The 24,625-nt window shown below is 52.3% G+C and overlaps 2 protein-coding genes across 3 annotated transcripts in view; one reads left to right on the forward strand and one right to left on the reverse strand.

Annotated features, from left to right (window-relative positions):
* Positions 1 to 12,179, forward strand: part of ADPRM (ADP-ribose/CDP-alcohol diphosphatase, manganese dependent) — a 101,049-nt gene extending 88,870 nt beyond the window's left edge. Inside the window, exon 4 of the mRNA XM_021066275.1 lies at positions 11,061 to 12,179. Coding sequence (XP_020921934.1) covers positions 11,061 to 11,218 — 158 coding nt within the window. The 3' untranslated portion in view covers positions 11,219 to 12,179. The remainder of the gene's footprint in view (positions 1 to 11,060) is intronic.
* On the reverse strand, positions 1,330 to 14,329 carry PIRT (phosphoinositide interacting regulator of transient receptor potential channels). Of its 2 annotated transcripts, none has more exons than XM_021066282.1 (2): positions 14,196 to 14,329; positions 1,330 to 4,543 (listed from the first exon to the last, which is right to left on the reverse strand). In XM_021066282.1, exon 2 carries the CDS (start codon positions 4,396 to 4,398, stop codon positions 3,991 to 3,993), a length of 408 nt encoding a protein of 135 aa, XP_020921941.1. In that variant the 5' UTR covers positions 4,399 to 4,543; positions 14,196 to 14,329; the 3' UTR covers positions 1,330 to 3,990. The 2 variants fall into 2 exon arrangements, with proteins under 2 accessions (XP_020921941.1, XP_020921942.1); XM_021066283.1 differs by lacking the exon at positions 14,196 to 14,329 and adding an exon at positions 7,162 to 9,953.

Raw genomic sequence — 24,625 nt, forward strand, 5'->3', positions numbered from 1 at the left:
CCTCTGCCAAGGCCACCCACTCTGACAGACCACCCTGCGGCGAGGGACCCCATTCCTGCCTCTGACCCCCCTGCCCCCCTTGTGATCTTCCTGAGCATGGTGCCTGGTGTTTAGGATGCCAGCTTCTTCCTCGCCCCCACCTCCAGCGCCTGGCTGCATTTTCGGTTGGCATTCCGAGCCCCTGATTGCTTTGTGCCCCGCCTGTCTGCTGACCCCAGCTCTGTACAACACCCCTCGTGCCTTCTGCTGCCCCTCAGAGACTTGGGAGAAGGAACTGGGTGGGGGTCACTGGTGTGGCCCCTGTGAGCTCCGTCGTGGTTTGATGTCCCTGCTCTGTGTTCCCGTGTCTGGCGTATCTGTGAGAGGGAGAAGGTGGCAGTGGTACCTCCAATGGGGTTTGGGAAGGATAAGTGAGTTACTTGGGTGCCTGAATCAGCTCCCGGGCTTCCTCTGCTCTTCAGACACCACAGCAGGAGGTCCTTGCCAGCTGCCACTTATCCCCCCTCTTCCCGTTCCCTCCCCTGCCCTCCTCCTCCCCCCAAAGCCCCTAGGGCCCCAGTTGGTGTTACCCAGAAACTCGACCAAGTGCGTGCCCAGGCAATTCTCTTGCACTATTTAACATCAGACACATTTGGGGCTCTGAGTTTGATTTTTCTGGGGACCTCTGATCTCTAAGGGCTGGAGATAGTGACGAAGGGATGGGTGTGGCGGATAGGCGGGAAGGGGGCGTCGTGGCTCTGCCTCAGGGCAGGAGTCCAAGGAGGGTGGCTAGTCCAGACCCAGAACCATCCTCTCTTTCTCCTTTGGGGCCCGGGTGGGCTGGAGCAGGCGGCAAGTCAAGGACACGGTGAGTCTGGTGGGGAGCCAGGTAGGAGAGGGTCTGGACTAAAGACCCAGAGGCGTGGAGGAGCCCGGGCCAGGGGAGGGAAGAAGGGCCCCGAAGGGAGAAGGGGCCACCGAGGTCCTGGGGCTGCCGTCCCTTCTTGATCTTGCTCTCCTGGGTTCCTGGGGCTGCCTGCCTCGCCCCAGACCACGGGTTCTTTCGGAAATGTTTTTTCTCTGTATCTCTTTTCTGGCCTCGTACTGGGCTTGTGGGGAGGGAAGGAGTCAGGAGCTGGTGCTCTGTAGCATCTCCCAGTAGGGCCATCAGCTCCTGGAGGTGCCCAGGGAACCGCGCACGAGACCCACACTGTCCCCTCTCTCCCATAGGGCACTTTTGGGGAAGGGCGTGCGGGGATGCTCCAAGGCGAGGGGGTCCTTTTAGGGGAATAAATTAGCGTTGGCGTCTGGAATTCCTGATGGAACAGAATGAAAACACAGCAGACACTGTTAAACAGAATACGGTTCAACATCCCGTTGCTTCGTTTAGCGCTCAGATTAAACAGAACAGCTCTGGGTGGGATAACGATCCAGTTAGCAGGACGCACGGGTGCCGGTCATGACCTCCCGTCCAGGGGCACGAGAGGAGTCGTGCTGGGGATGCTCTTCCCCACAAACACGCATCTGACCTGGGCTGGGCCTGCTCCTCAGGCTTCTGTGTGGTGATGGTCTTTGGCGGAAGCCCCTCACCATGACCCCAGCCTGTGCCTTGGTCCACATTCCCATGGGGCCCCCAGAGGGGGTGAATGATGCACTGGGGGATCTCTCCTCATCTTTCTGTCTGAAGAACTAGCATAGGGAGCAGGGGACGTGGGCAAGACTGCTGGGGACTCCCAAGGTGAGCCCAGCCCCTGGACGCCTGCTAGAGTCAAGTCAGCCCCAGACTGTGCTCCACCGAGACACACGTGGTACCAGTGGCTGCCTGGGCCCTCCTCCCACAGCTGTGCCCAGATGCCAAGCTTGTGGGCAGAGGAACTGGGATGCGGGAGTGTGGGTTCCCGGGGAGCCAGCTGGGAGCCCTCCCTGTCTGCTTCCCGGTAAGAAAGCATCCAGGGTGTGAGAGTGACATTGCAGGGCTGAAGCCGAATCTGCGTTCATGCCAAAGAAAAGAAAACAGTCTGTAAGCCTGGTCACTTGAGGCACTGGAACTACAGGTGCATGGCACAGGGCTTGCAACGGCCCCATAATTGGTTCTGACCGCCTGGGTGCAGGGGACAGGTGGGCTAGAGGACATGGCCATGCTGTCTGAATGAGAGACGCAATCATTCTGGGTGACGCTGAAAGGCCACAGGCTCCCCAGACAGACTCTGGGTCCTTAGGTGGGTGGGGCAGGGGGTGTCCCCATGTCACTGGTGCTTTCCTCCATGGAGTTTCCCATGATGCAGAGGGAACAAGATGCAGCTCTGACTCCAGGTGTGGAATCACCTTCAAGGATGGAGCTACCTGGAGGCCGGTTAGAGCGAGAGGTTGCCATAGTGGCGTCGTGGTGAGTGGGGCAGGGGCAGAAGGCGAGGAGCCGAGAGTCAGCTCACACCTTCGCCTCCTTATCAGATGCTCTCCACTGGGCAGCCTGGCCAGCTTTCTCACAGTAGCCTCCTGGTCTGTCACCCGAGAGCCTTTGGGGGCTGCAGGAAGCCCGAGGTTTGCAGAGCACTTCCCTCACGGGGGCTCTCTGCCTGGTGGGCTCTCTGAAACCCCCCTTCCAGTCTCTGCCACACACCCCTGGAGGCCCTGGAGGAGCCCGAGAAGCGGCACTAAGGCACTTGGGGAAGCAGAGCCAAGAGAGAGGACTCAGGTGACTGACGGCAGTTCCCTGACGTTATCCTGCTCCCTCCCGCCCCAGCGCTGCTCCGGTGGTTCCTGCCTGCCCACTCTTCTTCCCTCTGGCCAGCTCCCCTCTTTCCTTGGGTTCTGTTGGGTGGCACAGACTCCAGCACTCCCTTTGTTCTTGCCCAAGGCTGCGGCAGCTGCCCCTCCATGTCCCCCTCCCCAGGTGTTCCTGCCACCTGTGGGCCTGGCTGTGTCGCTCATTGTGGAAGGAAGGGGAGCGCAGGCACCATCTGGTGTTCATCCCTGTCCCCTGGGGCCTGGCCCAGAGCAGGGTCCTCACCGAATATTTGCCTGTTGGTGGGCGGAGGCGGGGAGAGCAGAAGTGGGATTTTCTCAAGTAACCCCCATCTCTGGAGACCTCAGACACTCAGGTGCAGACCTGGGTCTTGGTGTTGACTCTGCGAGGTGGTGAGGGAGGGAGAAGCTTCTCCGGCCCTCCGCAGCTGCTCTCCATCTGGCTCTTCTGGAATCATGGGGTAGAGGCAGGGGCCGGGGAAAGAGGGAGCCGCGGCAATGGGCACTTGTCCTCCTCTAAGTGTCAAGTTTAGAGGGGAGAGTATTCACGGGGAAGGAGTTAGGAGGTCAGGGGGGGACTGACACCCCCGCGCACCCCACTGTCTCTGGGTGAATGCTGCACAACTGAGAGTTAAGCACCTTCTCGAGCTGACTCCAGGGGAAATGTGCCTTCCAGGAAGTGTTTCTTCCCCCGGCCCCTTCACTGCTCACTCCTTGGAATGTTTGATACTGTGAATTGTCTGCTCTCTTGAAATGCAAGTCTTGCCCACAGGGAGCGCGAACCCCGTGGTCAGAGCTTCCTTCCCTCCATGAAGGACCTCTGTTGGTCAGTCTGGGTTCTAGAAGGAAGCAAATGCAGAATTGAGCTCAGGCACTCAGATACGTAAACAGGAGATTCTTCTTCTCGGGGCAGCGCCCAGCCCAGGGAATTTCCCATCATGCATAGCACTTGGCAGAGAGCATCGGATGAGGCCCACCCGACTGCAGAGGCCCAGGCAAGAGCCCTGAATGGCGATGGCGGCCAGGATCTGGGGAAGCATCGGTGCGAACAGAGAGACTAAATGAGATCGTCCAGCGGTGTCCCCCCGCGGCACAGAGGGAGCTCGCTCTTTCCCAGGGGGCCAGGAAGAGGGCTTGCCTGCATCAGTTTTATGGCAAACCCCACCCCCCAGGGAGCCGGGGACGTTGGACGTTGGACGTTGGCCATCAGATCTTCTCCTGATTGAGGTTAGAGGGCGGATGGGAGGCCAGAGGGGGAGGCCACCATTAGCGATTCAGAAAGAAGGACTTGAGGCTCTGGAAGAAAACTGACTTCTGTCTCTGCTTCTGTTTCTTTTTGATGATGGGCACCCACACCAGCCCGCACACCAGCATCATGAGTCCCAGAGACAGGAAGGCAGGCCCTGTCATCTTCAGGACCTCCAGGCTCTTGTTACCCAGTGTCAGGGTGTAGGCCAAGCAGGTGAGGACCACGCCGAAGAGGAGGATGGCGCCGCCCACAGACATGATGACGGCGGGCTTGCGGTAGATCTCCCAGCTACTCCTGGGGGCGGTGGTCCAGACAGACTCGCTTCTGGAGCTGATGCACAGCGAGCTGGCCGTCTGGCTGGGCAGCAGGTCCTTGGATTCTGGAGACTTCTCGTCAACCTCCACAGCCTTGGGGACATCCTCCATCGTCACGGCTCCTGTGGGCTGGACACCTGGTACCCGCACCAGCTAGAAGCGAGGGCCAGGCCAGGGGAGTCCTCACACCCCCTTCCTGTTCTCGACCTCCGTCTCCAGCGTGCCTCTCAGTGGAGGGTGGCTCAGGGGTCTTGTGCTGAAGCCAAAAGACAGTCATGTGAGATCCACATAAATAAGAAACCACTCAAGCTGGTATTTTTTTTTTTTTTTTTTGGTGAGAGGCTTATATCACTCTAATTAACCTACTCAACTGCTTTTATTAAACCTGGGAGCACTGGTGCCCTTAAAAAAAAAAAAAAAAGCTACAGTTTATAAAATAGCGTCTTATTTTCAGACTCGACCACTATCTAGCTATGTGATCTTGAGCGGGTCACTTAATGCTCTGTGCGTCGGTTTTCTGCTCTATAAAATGGGGACAGGAATACTACTTGTAGGGTTTTCGAAAGGGTTAAAGGAGCTAAGACATGGAAAGCCGTGGGACGATGTCTGGTGTGGTGCCATTGCCTGCTGGAGTGGTGACTGGCGATCCCTTACACCTAAGTGCGTGTGTGCACACACACCGGACACCGCACTTAACACTTCCTTCATCAGACTGAAACCTCACGATAAGACACTATTTCACAGATGAGAAGGCCAGGCAGCCCATCACGAGGCAAGGGTTCTTGCTCTCGAAACATCTGGCTGCCACATGTGGAGAACCGGTTCGTGCACCCTGGGGTTTACACAGACGGTGATATCTCTGTGGTCACACTAGAGTGTGACCTTCTAGTAGCCATATGCCGCCTCCCCCCGCCTCACATGAATGGCATCGAGTCCAAGTTCCACCTTCCCCCTCTGAGGCCTGGAGAGGTGCCCGGCTGCCTGTTCTGATTTCCCATCCAGAGCCCGTCTGCGCACCCACCGGTCTCCAGAGCTCACCCATCCCCGGTCCCCACACCGGGGAGGTACCTGGTCCCTGTGCGGAGCAATTTCAGAGCTGCTGAGAGGCACCGCCCACCTGCGAAATACTTCTTCGCCAGAGAGAGCCGTGGGGGCTGGTTCTTTTCGGGTGGCCCTAACACCTCTCGCTCCGCAGTCGGAAACCCGGGTTTGCGTGCCAGTGCTTATGTATTTACAACAAGGCGTTAGGAAAGGAATTTCTGATGCTGGACACTTTTTGTTCTTTGGGTGGGAGGGGAGGGGGGAGAGCCCAGCTGCCCTTCCTGGAGGGCATCTTCCGGATTCACCTTTGACTTGCCTGCAGGGGCTCTAGGACAGCGCTCTGCTCCCTGGGAGTCCGTGGGTCTTTAATCCAATGCAGGAGTAGATGAACAGCTTCCTCTCTGCCCCCGCTTCCCTTTCCCTTTCCGCCCCCCTCACTTTCCAGAGCCGCTTATGCAGTCTCACTTCTTCCTGGGGACCCGGTGGCTCCCCGGCAGTAAGGTCAGCGGTCGCTGCTCTTTGGGATGGTGCTGGCCGCTCTGTCCTCCTGGATCCTGAATCCACAAGCTCTGGGGGACCCCTGCCTGCCTGCTGGGGTACCTTTCCGCAGGCAGCGCCCTCCCCGGCCCCTCTCTGCTCTTTGGTCCTTGGCTTCCCCTCAGCCCCTCCTCCCAGGACCCCAGGTTCTTCCTCTTCTTTTGTGTTTCCTGCTGGCCACCTCAGGCCCTTTACTAACACCCCTCTCCGTGAGGGGGACGAGAGGGATTCCTTCCACAGCAACAAGCTGACTGAGAAAGTGGGCTACTGATTCCGGCCACAGCGGGTTCCCCTCTCCACCCCGCCTGGGGTGAGAGTCAGGGGGAAGGGCTGCATTTTTGCAAAGCAGGGTATCAGCCCCTGGGTGAAAGGTCGTCGTTGGGGATAAAGGAGATGGTGGGTGAAGCGGGTGCTCCCGAGCCCAGCCCTGGAACCTACCGCCTCCTCGCCATCAAGACTCGGCTGCACGTTGTAGGGCCCTTGAGCGAGTCCGCCGCCTTCGCGGCTTCCTGCAGTGTTCATGTCAAACTAGTTTCCTCCACCCCTGCCCCCTCCGCCCCTCGCAGCAGCTGAGGCCGGACCGCTGGACGCAAGGACCCACTCTGCAAAACAAGCGGTTGCAGACCCTCCCGCGTCTCCTGGGAGGAAATGGGATTGGGAATCCCGCACTTTCATAATGTGGGCGTCCAGGAGTTCCTGTTTTGGCTCGGTGGTAACGAACCTGATTACTATCCATGAAGACGCCGGTTCGATCCCTGGCCTCGCTCAGTGGGTGAAGGATCCGGCACTGCCGTGAGCTGTGGTGTAGGTCACAGAAGTGGCTCGGATCCAGCGTTGCTGTCGCAGTGGTGTAGGCCGGCAGCTGCAGCTCTGACTCGCCCCCTAGCCTGGGAAGCTCCATATGCCTGGGCGCAGCCCTAGAAAAATAAAGGAAGAAAGAATGTGGACATTCACATTCATGTATGCTCATCCCGAGGGAGGACATGTGGGTCTCTGCTTGTGAAGACTGGGGCTTTCGTAAGTCCAGCTCAGAGGTGTCCCCGCTTCCCTGTGGATCCCGAAACCCTGTCGGCGCCTCCGGGAACCAACTTGGACCACACCTTGATTTTTTTGCTGGTGAGAGAACAAACGTCCACTGTTTCAAGTGGCTACATCTGTGGCCGTTTGCTTTAGAAACCTAACAAAATGAATGCATGCGCCTTGTTTTAATGTCCCCAGCACCTCAGAGGTGGCCAAGGACTAAGCCCCAAGGAGGAGACAGCCGAAGGCCTGGGGCAAAGGACCTGCTGGACTCACCCGAGTTTGAATGTTGGCTCAGCCCCCAGAGCGGCAACTTAGAGGGGAAATGGGGTCCTTCTCCCCCGGAGGCCACGCTCGGTGTGTGGGAGGCAGATGTCCTGGGTGGAGAGGTATTTATAGCTCAGCACTGAGGGCGGGGGACAGGCTGCAGACTGGCACCGTGAGGGGACACGGGTCTGGGACACAGCCCTGAGGAGGAAAGAATGAACCTCATGCCTGGACCTGCAGGCGCCCAAGCAGGACACTGACCAAGAGAAGCTGGACATTTACACAAACTCAAAACCACGTAAGACAGTCTGTGCCATTAAAGGTTAGGAGGGCACTTACCTTTGGTGGGGGTGGTGACTGGGGTGGGGCATGATGGAGACTTTGGGGTGCTGCCAGGCTCTGACTCCCTGGCTCCAGCCGGTTCTCTGGGTGTGTACTATTCAAGCTATAAACTATGATGTGATTACTTTTCTGCATGCAGGTTAAAGATTAATAACATGTTTACATACAGCTAATTTTAAAATATAATTAAATGCAATGGGTTCCTCCTCGAGATTCTGACTAGAAGAAACCAATTGTACAAGGAGATTTCAGGATTATTTCAGGGAAGTTTGGATTTGGATTGTAGATGACACTAAGGATTTAGAATGTGTATGGTGTTGGGGACACAGAAGAAAATGTCTTTATCCACACGGAGCTCCATCTTGAAACAACACAGGGGGGTGGAATGTTGTGATGCCACGACTCACATGAAAACATCCAGCTCCAGATCAAATAGGACAAAATGCTGAAGGTTATTAAATCCAGGTGATGGATGTCTGGATTTATTACATTACTCTCGCTACTTTTATGTGTGCTTGCAACTGTTTTAGCAAATGAGGAAATCAGTGTACAAGTGGACAATGGCCAGGCTATGCATAAAAATAACACTCTGACCCTCAACCTGTAGCAACCAGCCCAAGAACATGTGATCTGCAGTCACCAGCCCCGGAAACCAGCCCTTCCAGGAAGACAAACCACTATCCCTAGTGACCAGCCCGGCCAGCCAAACAATAACTGAAGACAACTGATTTTTGACAAAGACACCAAAACAATTCCACGGGGAAAGGAAAATCATTGCACAAATGGTGCTGGAAGACCTGAATATTCATATGGACAAAAACGAAACTTGGCCCCACCTCGTACCATCTACAAACAGTGAATTCAAGATGGATCATATAACCCGAGCATAAAAGTTAAAACCATAAAGCTCTTGGGAGAAGATAAAGGAGACTATCTTAGTGACCTGGACGTTGGTAGAATTTCTTAGGACGGAGAAGGCAGTAACCAAGGAAGGAAAAAAAAAAAATCAATAAATTAGTTTCATCATCATTTAAAACTCCTGCTCATTAAAAGCTACTAGGAAGAAAATGAATAAGTAAGCTATGGACTGGGAAAAATTTTAGCAAAATACCTATTTGTCAAAAGATTCACATCTGAAATGTATAAAGAACTACTGCATGTAATTAATCACAACACAAACAGCCCCCTTTGAAAAACGGGCAAAAGATTTCAACAGACTCACTACAAAGCAAGACAAATAAATGAAGAAGAAACCCATGAAAAAGGGCTTGAGATGAAAATTCAATAGGAAAATGCAAATTAAAACCACAAGGAGGTAGATACAGCCACACACTCACTAGAACGGCGAAACTTGGAACCTTTCGCAACACCAGGTGTCAGGGGGAATGGGGACCAGCCAGAGCTCTCGGGCACTGCCGGTGGGATGTAAAATGGAACAGCCACTTTGCAAAAAGGCTCAGTAGTTTCTTACAAAGTTAAACATACACTTTCCCTCTGAGCCAGCAGTTCCACTCCTAGATATTTTTATTTGTCCGAGATAAATGAAAACCTATGTTCACCAAAGACTTATCTAAGAATATTCACAGAAGGTTTTTGTTCATTATAGCCCAAACCAGGAAATGACCCAAATGTCCGTGAACAGACAGAGCAAAGATAAACACATTTTGTATATTCACACAGTAGAATACTATGAAACAATACAAAGGAACACACTTCTGATACACACACAGCATGGATGAGTCTCATAGACAGGGTGGGTGAAAGAAGTCAGATACAAATGAGTACATAGAGTGTATGTTTCCATTTATATGATGACATTCTAGAACCTTCTATGAGTTAATCTAAGGTGAAAAATCTCAAAACAGTGGTTGCAGAGGTGGGGAGGAGCTAACTGGGATTTTCTGGGGTGGATGGAACTATTCTAGCACTTGTTATCAGTGTGTGTTATTGGGGATCCCTTTGCAATATGGTACACTAAGATTCATGCATTGCCATGTGTGTGAGTCATAACCTGCAAAAAAGAACTATAAAAATCTTAATAATAATTAAGATTATTAATTAATCTTACCCACCAGGTGGGTCAGACTGGGGAGCAGGTGAAATTATAGTTAAACCAAGAATAGCAGAATGTTGATAATGGCTGAAGCTGTGTGAGAGTACGTGAGGATTTAGGATAGGGGTATAGGCAGGAAACACACTACCCCAGAAAAGGAGGGGCCAGGGGCCAAGTGACCCCAGAATAGGTCAGGGATATTAAAGGGAAGTCTGTGAGGTGAGAGAGTCACCTGGCTCTTAGGGGAAGCACTGTGGGCTGGTTGTGAGGAAGAGGAGATCTTGAAAGGAAGAGAAGGTGCTTCTTGGAGAAATCGGGGTTTTGGGACAGAAGTTGAAGGCGAAGATGAGAGATGGAGGTAGATAAGAGAATTGGAGGTGGAGATGAGAGATGGAGGTAAGATGAGAGATGAAGGTGAGGAAGAGAGATGGAGATGAGAGATGGATATGGAGGTGGAGATGAGAGATGGAGGTGAAGATGAGAGATGGAGATGAGAGATGGAGGTGAGGATGAGAGATGGAGGTGAAGGTAAGAGATGGAGATTGGAGATGGAGGTGAGGATGAGAGATGGAGATGAGAGATGGAGGTGAAGGTAAGAGATGGAGATTGGAGGTGGAGATGGGGGTGGAGATGAGAGATGGAGATGAGAGATGGAGGTGAGGACGAGAGATGGAGGTGGCGATGAGAGATGGAGGTGAAGGTAAGAGATGGAGATTGGAGATGGAGGTGAGGATGAGAGATGGAGATGGGGGTGGAGATGAGAGATGGAGGTGGAGATGAGAGATGGAGATTGCAGATGGAGATGAGAGATGGAGATGAGAGATGGAGGTGGAGATGAGAGATGGAGATGAGAGATGGAGATGAGAGATGGAGGTGAGGACGAGAGATGGAGGTGGCGATGAGAGATGGAGGTGAAGGTAAGAGATGGAGATTGGAGATGGAGGTGAGGATGAGAGATGGAGATGAGAGATGGAGGTGAAGGTAAGAGATGGAGATTGGAGGTGGAGATGGGGGTGGAGATGAGAGATGGAGATGAGAGATGGAGGTGAGGACGAGAGATGGAGGTGGCGATGAGAGATGGAGGTGAAGGTAAGAGATGGAGATTGGAGATGGAGGTGAGGATGAGAGATGGAGATGGGGGTGGAGATGAGAGATGGAGGTAGAGAGGATAGGTGGAGGTGGAGATTAGGGATGGAGATGGAGGCGGAAGTGGAGAAGAGAGAGTGAGGGAGGGAGAGAGAGTGGAGAGAGAACAATAATTTCACTGTTATCACCTTATCTTCAGGAAGACACCATCTCTTGCAGGAAAACAGATTTTCAGGGAGCCAAGAGGCCCTGGACAAAGCAAAGACTGCGTTTGGTTGGCCAAACAAGTGAATCCAGAAGGGACTGTCTCTTAGTCTTGTCAGAGCTGGTCTCCCTATTTGTCTGGTATTTGTGATTGGCCAAGTATTTGGAGACCCTGCCTGCAGGTATCTTTTCAACCTTTGGCCTTTGACCTTGTGTTTCCCAGGTTGCTGCGCAGTGCTCAGCTCCCAGCGCTCACCAATCCTGCAGCAAACACTCTCAGAGCAGCCCCTGAGGGCCACCCTCTGCCAGGTGGAGGTACAGACGCAACTAAGACACCAAGGAGCTCCAGGTGTCCGCCTTTCCTGGCTCAGTGGCCCCTGACACATGAGGTAAAGCGGTGTCTCAGATAAGAGGGAGGGAACTTTCTGGCTTTTTCTCACGCACTCATGTTTGTCTCCCAGGGTGTGGTGGGGAGGGCTGGGAGGATCTTGCGAGCTGGCTGGCAGCAGTGAGTGTCCAGGATAATGAGGGCCAAATAGTTTTCCTCCAGTAGATTCTCGAGTGTCTGAAATGCACCACTTAATGGGCCGCAGTTGCAAGTGAAATAAGTGGGTTGTTGCCCTGGAGGTGACCAGATGCGTGTCTGTCCTTACCAGGCTGGGAGCTCTTCGTTCCCTCCCCGGCTCCTGGCTGGGCCGGGCCTGGGGCCTCCTCCTCAGCTTCCTATGTGCTCCGGCAGGTGGCTGAGTGCCTTGCTCAGGACTGGGCAGTCATTCCTAAAATGCTTCCGTGAACAGGGGAGCTGCGGCAGGAGGCTTCAGCATTGCACCGTCAGGTCGTCGTTGCAGTTCCTCCTCATCCGACCGTCAACCATCCCCTTTGTTCTTAGGGAGGTCAGAGGGGGGCTGCCCAACTAGGGGGCACGAGAGGCAGCCATGAGGACCGGGTGGAGGCAGCCCTGAGGACTGCTTCCCCTTCCCAGTCTCTGATGGATGGACACCTTGCCAAGACTGGTTGCCTTCTGCTGGCTGGCCTTCCTGAATTCTCCACGGGACTCCAGGCAGCTTCTCCAAAGCAGAAGCAGCATCCAGTGTGTGACGGGAAAGGGTTGGCATTTTTTGTGCAATAGCCAGAACTGCTGTTTCTCAGACTCATTGTGGGTTGGGAACCATGCTTTGGGCTTTGTCTGCATTGCTTCGTTTCATCCGACAAGTTGCTGAGAAAGGGACAGTAGTTACCCCATTTTGCAGGGGAGGAAACTGAGGATCAAAGAGATTAAGTGACTTGCCCAGAGTAACTCAGCAGCTGGATAGAAAAGGGGAATTTGGGGAGTTCCCTTGTGGCTCAGTGGGTTAAGGATCCTGCATTGTCACTGCTGCAGCTCGGGTTGCGGCTGTGGTTCAGGTTCCATCCCTGGCCCGGGAACTTCTATATGCTGCGGGTGCAGCCAAAGAGAAGAAAAGGAAAAGGGGGATTTTGAAGCCTGTCTGGCTCAGACCCTAGTTCGGGTCTATCCTGCCCTCTTTGGGATGATTTTGAGTTTTGGTTTTCTTTGCACACTGAGGGAACAGTGAGTGGGAGGACATTTGAAATGGGGACAGTGGCTGTGAACAGAAGGCCTGGCACCGCTGGGTGGAGCTGCTGAGGACGTGGGGGCTGAAGCTGAGGGCCCTGAGCTGCAACCAGCGGAGTAGCAAGAGGCCTGTGACAGAGTGGCCACAAAGCCACCACCACCAGCATCCAAGTGGAGCACACAATGCCTGCTACCTGGCACCTCCTTCACCTGGAGTGTCTCTTTTAATAGCTCTACTAGATGGTACAAATGATCCTTCCCATTTTACAGATCAGGAAACTGAGCCTCAGAGCTGCCTGAGCCCCAGTCCTGGTCTTTATACTGCTCGGTGCTTGCTCAAGGATGGAGCCTGCCTTTTCCCGTTACTTAGCACCGTCCACGTTAATAGGTTGTCAGATTTAGCCAATAAAATGACTAAGTTACATTTGCATTTCCGATAAGCAACGACGCTCCTTTCTTGTAAGATTGTTCCAGATACTCCCTGGGATGTCGTTATACCAAAGACACATTTGTCGTTTATGAGAGATGCAAATGCAAAACTGGCATCTTTGTAATGTATCTGGCAACCCTGATGGTATAAGCGGCCCCACTGTGCTTGGGGCTGGAGTTAACTGCCCCTTCCCAAGCGTTCGCCTCTTGATAGGAGCTGGACTATTCTGGGAATTGCCAGAACCGGAAGCAGGGGAGAGAGAGCACCTGGCTCACAGCCAGGAGGGCGGCCCAGAGGGAGGGTCTGGCCGGGGGGTGGAGGGGTCAGGTGGCAAAATGCAAGTGAGGATAACAACGCGAAGGAGTATTCCTGAAAAAGACCCAAGCATGGGTTTGCGTTTGGAACTCCTGAGATGTGGAGGCCTCCATGCTCTTTCCCCACTGGCATCCCTACGATGCCCCACCCAGCTGTCCCTGCTAGTCGATGGCCTCCCCCCAACACGACATTCACTTGGTGACCCCAGCCCTCTGATAAGGCGAGTGGCGCCTAGTGCCTGGCTGATAAAGCAGAGGCCAGAGCATTGTTGAACGGCCGCCGCTGTCTCCAGGGCATGGCCGCTGTCTGTCACCTGCTCCCAGTGCTTTAGGAAGGGATGTTCTCCAAAAGTCAGACTCCACCTAGACAGGGCCGCTCACCTCCCCTTCACGCCATGCGGCGGCGCCCAGGCCCTTCCCAGCAACAGGGGGCAGAGTAGCTCAGGTGACATCCCGGGTGTGTGGTCCCCACGGCACGCGTCTGCCCTGCATGTTTTGTCCATGTGTTTACGTGCCTGCCCTGTTTCCCCTTTATAACATGGAGCCTGCCCCAGCCCACGTGCTGAGACCTGTTTTCCTGGCACCTGTCCTGGGTACCTGCTACACCTGCTGCCCGGAGAGGTGGATCCGCAGACACCGAGCTCTCAGATGAGAGCCCCTGGAGGGCCGTCTAGGTCTGAGGTCCCGCCCAGCACTCTGGGAGCCGAGGATGGCCTGCACTTGGCCAGCTGGCTTTTTGGTTCCTGCCTCTGTGGAGGGTGGTCCCTGCCCAGCCCTTTCTGCCCATAGCTGATGGGTGAAGGCTCGATGCTGTACAGCAGGGCTGAGGCATGATTCTCAGTGGGCAGCCCCCACAGGCCCCTGCGGCTGGCTCACCCCCGGCCCTCCGAAGGCACAGACCCCTCCTCTTTGCAGACTGGGCAGGTTTGCCTCCCAACTCCAGTTCGCAGACTCGACACGCTCTAGAGCAAAGTGAAAATCAGCTCATTCCTCCGGGGAAAGGGAGGGAAGGGCAGAGGGGACAGACCCCTCCTTACTCACTGTCCTCGACGTCCCCAGGGGTGATGGGGGACCTGGGGATGGCGCACAGCTCACCCTGGGAGGAAGCCGGCAATGAGTTTCTGCTCAAGTTCTTCATCCCAGCCAGAGGAAGGCTCCCTGGCCCCATCCAGGAGCCCGTGTGCAGCGGATCCCAGCCACTGAGCAGGCTCCGCGGGGATGAGCTCACCAGGATGTGGGCTAATGGGTTAACCCTTTGCGGGCTGCTGGCACAGGCACTTGTGAGAGGGCTTTATCTCAGCTCTGCTCAGCCCCTATTAGATGAATCTTATGAAAAATTAATGAGGCTTTCCCTGCAGCCCGTCTTCACGTTTTGGTGAGAGGTGCATTAGGCGGGTTCTCCTGCCCCAGGCTGGGAGACCTGGGATCCCGGGGTCGGTGGCATGTGTGATGGTGATGGTGATGGTGATGGTCCCCCCAAATGGGTCACTCAGTGACTGCACCTGCTGTGTCCAGTGCAGGCCTTGGCGGTGCAACCTGGGAGCCCCGTTTGTTCTGGACATCGGCGAGGGCACGTGTAGACTCGCTTCACATCCTCGGTTCCGAGATGGCAGGGCTACCTCGGGAACTTCCCAAGGCCGATGGGTGGGCACCCTATGTGGCAAATGCCAGGAACCCACAGCCAGGTGTCCAGTGAGCACACAGGGTCTCCCGGCCCCAGGCCCAGACATCTGCGCACTGGGGGTGAGGCCATGTGCCCACCCCTTCCTTCCTGGCCCTGCCCTGTGCCGTTGCTCGTTGCTTATCAAGGTGAGAGGAAGGGCAGGAGGAAGAGCACTGCCCTGGCGGGTGGGTTTCCACCTCTATGACCAGTTACCGTGGAGCTCCGGAGGCTGGTGTCAGGTGTGGCGTTGCCCAGTCTCCAGACTGGAGGGAGTGTGCCCTGAGGCCAGCGAGGTCTCAGGTTCCTGCTATCGGAACAGTGCCTGAGGGGCTTCTGCTGGCCTGTAAGGGGGCTCTCCCAGGAGTGACCCCCGGAAGCGGAAGGTCAGGGCAGGAGTGGGCATCTACCATCCCTGGCATCTTGGGAAATGAACTTGAGCTTTCCAGCCTGGGAAGGCTCTGCAGAGGCTGATGGTGAGAAAGGGCTAGAGGAGCAGAGAGCCGGGCGGGAGGGCCCGGGCCAGGCCCCGGGCTGCCTGAGGGTGGAGCTGAGGGGGCTTTTCCTCCTTCTTCCTCGGTGGAAGCCGAGCCTTCTCTGCTCAGGGCATGGGTGCCCAGGGGAACATGACTTGAAGGCCTCTGAAGCTGTCACTTGCTCTGCTGTTGGTGCCCCTGCCTTCCTACCCAAATGGCCTGGCTCATGAAGCAACCCTAGGGTGAATTATTTTGCAATGCAAAGAATTAGATCATCCATTTTTCCCTCCGGTCAGATTTCTGCGCGTCCTCCCCCCACCCTCTGCAGGGCGAGGCGGGTGGTGTAGCCACAGCCGCATTTCCTCTGCAGGAGACAGAGTCCAAGTCCTTTACAGGTGCTGTGATTCACTGGTCCCCCCGCATCGCCCTATCAGCTGGGGAGCTGGTAGACTGCTATCCTCACATTTGGCTTTGCACAAGTTACTTAACTTCTCTGAGCCTTAATTTCTTCATTTGTTAAGTAGATGTGGTAATTCCTAGCTAGAGAGTTTTTGTGAGGCTTGAATAAGAACATGCATATAGCAAGTGCTTGATACACCTACGTATTTATTTAAAATATTCACATATCATACGTGAATATATAATTCACATATTACATAATCATAACATAAATATATTATCATATAATATCATATTATTTTATTTTATTTTATTTTTGCCTTTTTGCCTTTTCTAGGGCCACTTCCGTGGCATATGGAGGTTCCCAGGCTAGGGGTCGAATCAGAGCTGGAGCCACCAGCCTATGCCAGAGCCACCGCAACACGGGATCCCAGCCGCTTCTGCAACCTACACCACAGCTCACGGCAACACCGGATCCTCGACCCACTGAGCAAGGCCAGGGATTGAACCCGCAACCTCATGGTTCCTAGTCGGATTCGTTAACCACTGCGCCACGATGGGTACTCCCATATAATATCATATTAATATGATAGTGCAATATATGATATATAATTAGTAGATTACATTGGCTATCATGCCTATGTAATAGATGTATGTGTATGTATATGATATCCGTGTACATATGTGTATACACAGACACACACATGTAAGGATATATGCACATTAGGGGGATCCGGGTCAGGGTAAGGTGTCCAGGTTAGAAGCTGTGCGGTCTGCAGGCTCCTCCCTAGCAGGACAGAGGAGGAGGTTGTGAGACGCCAGCTTGGGCCCTGGACAGTCGACCCCGAATGTGCCAGGAGGCAGGGCTGCTGCAGTTGTGGTATTGAGGGGGCAGAGAGCAGGCATGGGCCCCACCTGCCTGAATTCAGAGCACCCGAATTCCCCCTCCTGTAGCTCACAGCTGCTCCGGCTCAGCTCTGCCCCCTATCCGGTTGGCCCAGTGGTCCATGGCACCAACGGCACACCCATGGTCGGTCTCTTCTTTAGTGGATCCTTGCATGCAGGGAAGTCTGTACAAGATAAGGACTTCCTCCCTGCCTCCTTCTCTTCCCCTCCCTTCCTTCCTCTTTTTTAAAACAATAGCCACAATGCCATCACGATCTTCCTTGAAATGTCAGCGTTCCGTAAGGCCAGTTAATGCCTGTCCACACTCGCAGACCCTTTACTGTCTCAGGATCACCTTTTCAGGGTCAGGCCTCCAGAAGGCAGAGTCCTCGCAAGTGCCGGCCCGACCCTTAGTCCCGAGCTTGGTTTCATCTGTAGCAGCTGTTCCCACCTCTGTTCACACCATTTAGCTACGGAAGCTTCCAGGCTCTGACTTGGAGCCCCCACACCCTGGGCCCGGCTGGCTGCTTCAGATGACTGGAGCCTTCCTGTGAGGGAAATAGAAACCGGACCCTAGACTGAAGAGCAGGTCTTAGATGGTGCCATTTAGCATTTTCCTCTTTTCTACGAGGGCTAGGTCTTGATGTCTGCCATCACCCAAGATCCTAGGACAGGACGGGGTAGTTGGTGTGGAATAAACGGCCAAGTGCACATTCCCCAGACACCTTATGATTTACAGAGCCCTTTTGCCTGCATGCCACTGCATCCTGGAAGTAGCCCCGTGACCAGGTAGGGCCGCGTTTTGTGTGTGCTTGGGACAGGTCACCAAGATGGGAGAGACCTTTTAGTTTTCCAGGGCCCGGGACAGACACACAAAGCAACTGCTCAGCTCTGGCAGCCCCAGGGAGAAGCCATTGCCCCCTCTCCCCCCATTAATCTCTGCCTGCCTTCCATTCCCCTCAGGGGCGTCATGGCCAAAGAGAGGGGACTCTGGCCCTCAGTCGCTGCTGGTCTGACCCCTTTGTCCTCTAGAGAAATTCAGTTAAGTCAAGTGTCTCCCTAACCAGCATGTGGCTGGTCAAGCATCCCCCCTCTCTTAGCCACTCCGGGCTCAGAGCGATGCTCTTAAGGCCATTTCCTCCAGCACCTCCATCTTTTTTTCTCTCCTTCTCTCCAGAAACCCCTTTTCCTTGTCTATCTGTCTGTCTTGCTCCTCCACTGCTTCTGTTTCTCATACATGACAGTTCTCAAGACGCCTTATTTCCTTGGGGGCTCAAGGAGGTACTGCCCCTTTCCTTCTCAGTACATATTGACTGAGCGGGTGGTGTGGAGACAGCATGGCCTGGCCCTGCGTGGGGAATCCGGAAGCCACGTGGGCAGTGGGAATTTAATGAAGGGGGATGGGAGATGGGGGATGGGGGCATCAGCCCAGGGCGTGAAGTGATCGGTGCATTTATAAGAACAAGTGAAAGTGGAGCGGGGCAGGAAGGAAAGTCTTTTGGGGGGTGTGTTTCTTAGAGCCATCAATACCTGCCAAGACCGCCCTCCTTCTCGGTGGTCTGAGTCCTTGGAAGGACTAAGACTGGGACCCGGACAGCCTGGGACGGGCGTGGTCGGGGGCAGGAGCCGTCTGCTCCTTGGGTGCGGCTGCCATCTAGTGGTGAGGCTTAGGTAGTGTTGCTATCTGAAGTTCAATTGGTCCTTGCCCAGCAATGCCTCTGGCCTTGTAGTTAATTCTGGACTTGACGTTGGAAAAGTCAACATTACAGTGTTTGCCGATGAATACAATCTCCCAAAAAGAGTCACCACAATTTCAAAATTTGAACGAATTATGGCTTCCTGGGTTTTGAATAATTTAAAGTATTCATGTATTCATCCCTTCCTCAAATATTTATTTTGCATTATATGCCAGGCATGTTTTAGGCTTGGCGCTGGAAATAAAGTGGTGACCTCTATGAACTGTAGCAAAGAAAGGCAATGAAACTAACAATTCCAGTACAGAGGGAAACACACTTTAACACAGATATGTATGTGCTGTGCTTTGAGAATATAAAAGCAGATCGTCTTAAAATAGACTGGCCTAGAGTAGAAACCGGGAAGGAAGGGAGAGGCTTCTTGAAGCAGGTGGTGGCAAAGATGAGCCTTGAAAGAGTAACTGCCGAATCAGTGCTAAGTCGAACGTTTGTCTTATAGGTGGGCTCTGAGCCGCTCTGCCCCAGCTCTGCCGGGACACTTGGCTGTCCCCTGAGTGCCCACAAATCTCCCACCTAAAGAAGGACTTCGTGGAGACTTCAGCAAGGTCAGCAACTTCTGATCATTCTTGCAGGGTCTTTGGCTACTGTTATTGCGGCGAGAACTAATCTCCAAATACATCTGAATTAACAGTGTGATCTAGATAGGTTACGCGGTAATTTCTCCTGGAATGATGTAGATTAAATGAATATTTGAGGCACCCTCTGAGATGTTCTCCAAGTCTCTGGATACTCACCTGGGTGTCTAACGGTTCAGTTTGATTCTGACACAAATTACCCCACGCCTCCCTCCTCGGGTTCAATAATTTTTTAGCGTGGGTGCCAGAACTCACAGAAGCACCTGACTTCCGTTTATCAGTTCCCCGTAAAGGATGCAGCGAAGGCACAGCTACATGGATGAGATGCACAGGGCCAGGTAGAGGGATGGGGGTGGGGGCAGAGTTTCTGTGTCCTCTCTAGCAAACCTCCCTCCCAGCCTCTCAGTATCTTCACTAGCCCAGAAGCTCTCTGAACCTTTTCATTTCAGGGTTTTTATGGCTGTTCCATTTGAATTAAATCACTGGCCATTGGTGATTGACAATTGATTTGGGGCTCAGTCTCTAGCCCCTGACCCCAAAAGGGGGAACAGGGAATGGGGCTGAAAGTTTCAACCCTCTAATCTTGTCTGGATCTTTCTGGAGACTGCCACCAACCTGAGTCGACGTGGGGGTGGGGGGTCCCCAGTCACCTTATTAGCATACAAAAGACACTCTGTTCACTCCAGAAATTTCAAAGTTTTCAGGAGCTGCGAGCCAGGAACTGCGGACAAAGACAAAATGTCTATTTCTTATTATGCCATGCCCCCTAGTTAGGAATCTGTACTCCAGGGATGGTACGTAAAGTGTTTCAAATATTGCTGTATCAATCTGCAGTAGGAAATGGATTGAACGTAAAGGGATGCTTCATGTGTATATTTAATAGTATGTCCTACTTGTTTATATGTGTACGTATATGTGTATGCCAGTGTATGCCCACATTTACGTATGTGTGTACACAAATGCACGTATATGTGGTATGCACCGTGGTTGGGTATGAAAACCACTGGCTTTCCTGCCCTCGAATGAGCAGAGTGTGACGGCCCATAAGTTGTGTGTCATTCACTTACATCTGAGCAAGAGGGGTCCTTGTCCTGGGCCCCATGCATGAAAGTAGGGCTCAGCAGACTTTTTCTGTAAATATTTTAGGCTTTTAGGCTTTGTGGGCCCTAATGTCTTTGTCACAACTACCCAAGTCGGCTGTCAGAACTCTTAAATCTTCGTGAACCTCATGGACTTTAGTAGTTGTTTTTAATTGCATTTCCTCATTTGGGAGCGTGAACATTTTTTTCATGTATTTATTCCTGATTTATGTAATTTGTTCTTTTGAAAATTGCTTCTATATACTTTTCTCATATTGACTGTTACTCTTCAGTTGCTTGTGTTTTTCATATTGATTGATGGGAATTCTTGGTATACGATGGATATTGACTTGATGTCTAATAGATGTACACACACATTTTTGCCAGGGACCATATAGCATGATGGTTGGCATCCTGGGTTTCACCACATGGAAGCTACATGACCTTATTTAACTTCTTTATAGCTCAGTATATAACCGTGTAAGTGGAATAATAACGGTACCTACTGCATATCTAAATATCACTTACTTATCATTTCCCTGGTGATTTAAAAGCTATCTTTCTTAAAATTTCCCTGCTCTTCTTAGCTGCTCACTTTTACAAATAACATCTTAATGTTTAATTTTAAATCTCTTTGAAGTTTGGTTGTTATTTGATACTGGAGCATAGTTGACTTACAGCGTCGTGTGAGTTTCAGGTGCGCAGCGCCGTGATTCAGCTCTAGTGGAGGCGCATCTGTTCTTTTTCAGATTCATTTCCCATATAGGTTATTCTAGAGTATTGAGTAGAGTTCCCTGTGCTGTACGGTAGCGAGGATCCTGAGTTGAGCCTCAGAGTCCATGGAAAGCTGGTTAAAACACAGGCTGTGCTCCGAGTTTGTGAGTCGGTTGGTCTGGGGTGGGACCTGATAATTTGCCTTTCTAACCAGCTCTCAGGGGTTGCCGCTGCTGGAGGGCCCTCCATGGCCCGCTTCCAGCTGTGCGCTGTCCCCAAAGGGAAGCCGTCCATGGGGTTCAAGGCTTATCTCTGCTCCTAGATCAAACGCTGGGTACCTGGGGTCCCAGAATTGTCTTGTCCAGGCAGCCTTGAACCAGCTTCCAGGACCTGCATGGGATCTGTTCATGTGAATGGAAAAAAGAATGCGCGGAATTGGATGCAAAGGCTGGGGGTCGACCCCCACATGGGGGAGCCCTAGCAACTCTGGATGGAGCTGAGGTTGGGAGGAATGCGAGGGTGAGCCCCCCCTTCTTCCCTGGTGGCTTCCTGCATTGAGGGCCGTAGTGATTGGGCATTGAGCAATTAGGAGGCTGAAATTACATCTGATTCTTGACTCTGATCCTTTTTTACTGAGTGACCTCAGGCAAGTTACTTAGCCTCTTTGGGCCTAGTCTCTCAATCTATAAAATCTGTAAATGCTGCCAGTCACCTACTGCACTGATGTTTCTAAGTTATGTTAAGCATTTAGTGTAAGTCGTGGCACATGATAAATATTGGATATGATTATTCTTGTTATCGATTACTGTTTTATTAAGCCCCAAGAGCGATACGTTATTCATAACTGTCCTTTCCTTCTCTCTCTGTTTTTTTTTTTGTTTGTTTGTTTTTTGTTTTTTGCTTTTTAGGGCCACAGCTGTGGTATATGGAGGTTCCCAGGCTGGGGATTGAATTGGAGCTACAGCTGCCAGCCTACACCACAGCCACAGCAGTGCAGGATCCGATCCGTATCTGTGACCTACACCACAGCTCACGGCAACGCCAGATTCTTAACCCCACTGATCGAGGCTACGGATCGAACCCGAAACCTCATGGTTCCTGGTCGGATTCGTTTCCGCTGCGCCACGACGGGAACTCCATGGCTGTCCTTTCCTTGTGTGACACCAGAGCACCGGGGCCCTGTGAGCAGGGGTCCAGCTCTCCTGTAGCTGCTCCCCCTGCCTCTGCGCTGGCAGCCGTGAGTCCTCATCCTGCCAAACAGGCGTAGAGGATACTAGGATCCAGAAGACAACATGCCTTTTTATAAATGGCTAAACAGAGCTGGTAATTTTATAGGAAAATAGTACAGATCCCTTTTTGCCACTGTAATTAAAAGGTTCATGAAACTCTCTATTTGTGTCCAGATGATGACATTTCTTGAAAGCGGTATACCCATAATTATTTGACCCTTACTCCTACTTTTCAAGGCTTTCATTATGTTTTCATTGCTTCCGTGACTGCTTTTGAGGCAGTGCTGCAATACCAGCGCTTAGCTCCTGGGCACTGGTGCTCCGTGTGTGGCCCTGTGTGAATGGATGCCTCTGTGTGTGTGTGTGTGTGTGAAAAGTCCAACCTCCAGAAGCAGCACCAGGACTATAACTTGTTGTTTGTCTGTACCAGGTTGTATCATTGAGAACAGGGATGTCAGTAGAACTTTCTCCAGTCACGGAGATGTGCTCACTATGTGTGCTTGTCACGGCCACGAACCTCATGTGGTTAGGAGCATGGACAGGGTGGCTCATGGGATCAGAGAACTGCATTTTTAATTTTGTTTCATTCTAGTTAATTTAACAGGAAATAGCTGTGGCTACCACACTGGACGATGTAGGGTGCTCGCCTGATCTCTCTCATCCCTCTGAGAGGAATGGACAGATGTACCATTTTATGGACAATGAAATGGTGAACCAGATGCTCACCTGTGCAGGTGAGGCAGGTGGCCGTCACATCACATGATTTAAGACGTGTATGCAAAGGGCGCTTCCTCCACTTCCTTAAAATAGTTCTGCCATTGAGCTCTGGCAGAGGATGTAGTTTCCAGTAATTTGAATGAAGATGCTGGCAGGAATTTTTTTTCTTTTTTTTTTTTTCTGTTAGAAGACACTGGCCTTCACTAGGTTCTCAAATAGTCGAGAGTTCCATGGCTAAAACGTAACGAGATTCCATAGAGATTTCGTTCTTGCCTTTGAAAGGAAATATCAACCTTGGGACTAGTGCATCGTTTAAGCAGAAGGCAGATCATCCAAAAGGGGCAAATATTTGAAATGTTTGTGATTAGCAGAGTTAAAATACTTCATGGGTAAAGAGTTCTAAAGTCCTCTGGACAGGCCAGGTGAGTTGCCTGCTGGACCCCGTGCTATCCTTTGAGAACCCGGGTCGCACTGACGCCCCTTTCTGTGGCATGCCTTACTCTGGCTCACTGTGCTCTCAGCCAACCCCCCAACCTCTTCCTGCTTCAGGGTTTCAGGGACATGTGGTTAGGGACCCAGGAGGGGAGACTCTGTTGTAGCTGGACGTTTTCTAGAACAAACTCCTTGCATTGCGTCCGAAGAGCCCCCGAGTCTGGTGGCCGAGGGAGCGGGAAACGAAATGACCACCTATTGCTCCACCCATATAATCGGGTTAACAATGGAAACATAACCAGCAGGGGCCTCATGCACAGGGAGGCATCGTGTGCTGCTCTCTCCAAGCATTGTCACCAGATAGGAAGACTGCTTCCTGTAAGGTGAGCCTTCTCACCTTAGCAACCTCTGCTGTAATCAGAGTTCGTCAGAACTTGCGATTAATTATCACGTCTCATGCCTAGAACGTCAGGTGTGTGCAGAAGGCACGGCGATGCGTCCCCCTGGTCCTGAAACAGATCACTCACGGTGGGGTTCACCTGGGAGAACATTTCAGAGCTTGTCCGATGGGAGAACCTTGAAACAACTTTCTTTCGAATGAACGATCCCATAATACAGCAGTACGGCTTTTCCATGGAGGAAAGCATCTCTTTTTAACCATCTGGCCGCTGTTGTACCCGTGCAGTGGCTGAACCAATCCAGGTTGTGTCTACTCGCTCGTGACAAGTATCTGTGTATCGTAACAGCTCTAGGGAGAATTCAGGGGTGAGAGCATAGCATCGAACATCAGGCTTGGGACTAGAGAGACTTGAGGTCTAAGGCCAGTTCTCCTGCCACTGGCTTACGGGCTTTTATCCAAACCTTTTCTCATCCAACCACAGTTTGTTTGTTTGTTTCTTTCTTTCTCTTTCATTTTTTAAAGTTTTATTGAAGTAAGTTGATTTGTAAGGTTGTGATGGTTTCTGCTGTACAACAAAGTGATTCAGTTATACGTGTGCACACATGCATTCTTTTTCAGATTCTTTTCACCTATAGATCATCAAAGGATATTGGGTAGAGTTCCCTCTTTCTGTGTAAGCCTGGGCTGGCATGCCTTGGGCTGCTCCCCGCAGCTGGCTGTAAGCAGGTACGAAAAGGTATAGCCATTGCAGTTACTAAAATGCTGAAATGCTTCTGTACTGACTGGCAAATAGCCACCTGCCTCCCTGCCCACACCCCTGGCCTGGGTGCCTTTCTGTTGCTCTAGCGGCAGGTTTGCTCACCTGGGTCCCCCATCATTCATCAGCTAAGTTTTTTAATGTCCAGCAGGGGGCCCCTGACATAGCATCATCGGCAGGCCCTAATTTTGAGCATCTGTACCTCTGACTTGCCCATGGCTAAATACTTTAAGTATTACCCCTGATGGTAGCCATGTGCTTAGGGAAGAGCATTACTCGTGAATTAGTGGCTGTTTCCATTTCCAGCAAACAGAAAAAAAGTGATTTTTTTAAGAGTCTTCTTTCTCTTTGTTGTTAGCCAGCTAGGGTCAAGCATTGATCCCCGGCCATGTCT

This window comes from Sus scrofa, chromosome 12 (genome assembly GCF_000003025.6).
Source record: "Sus scrofa isolate TJ Tabasco breed Duroc chromosome 12, Sscrofa11.1, whole genome shotgun sequence".
Lineage (NCBI taxonomy): Eukaryota > Metazoa > Chordata > Mammalia > Artiodactyla > Suidae > Sus > Sus scrofa.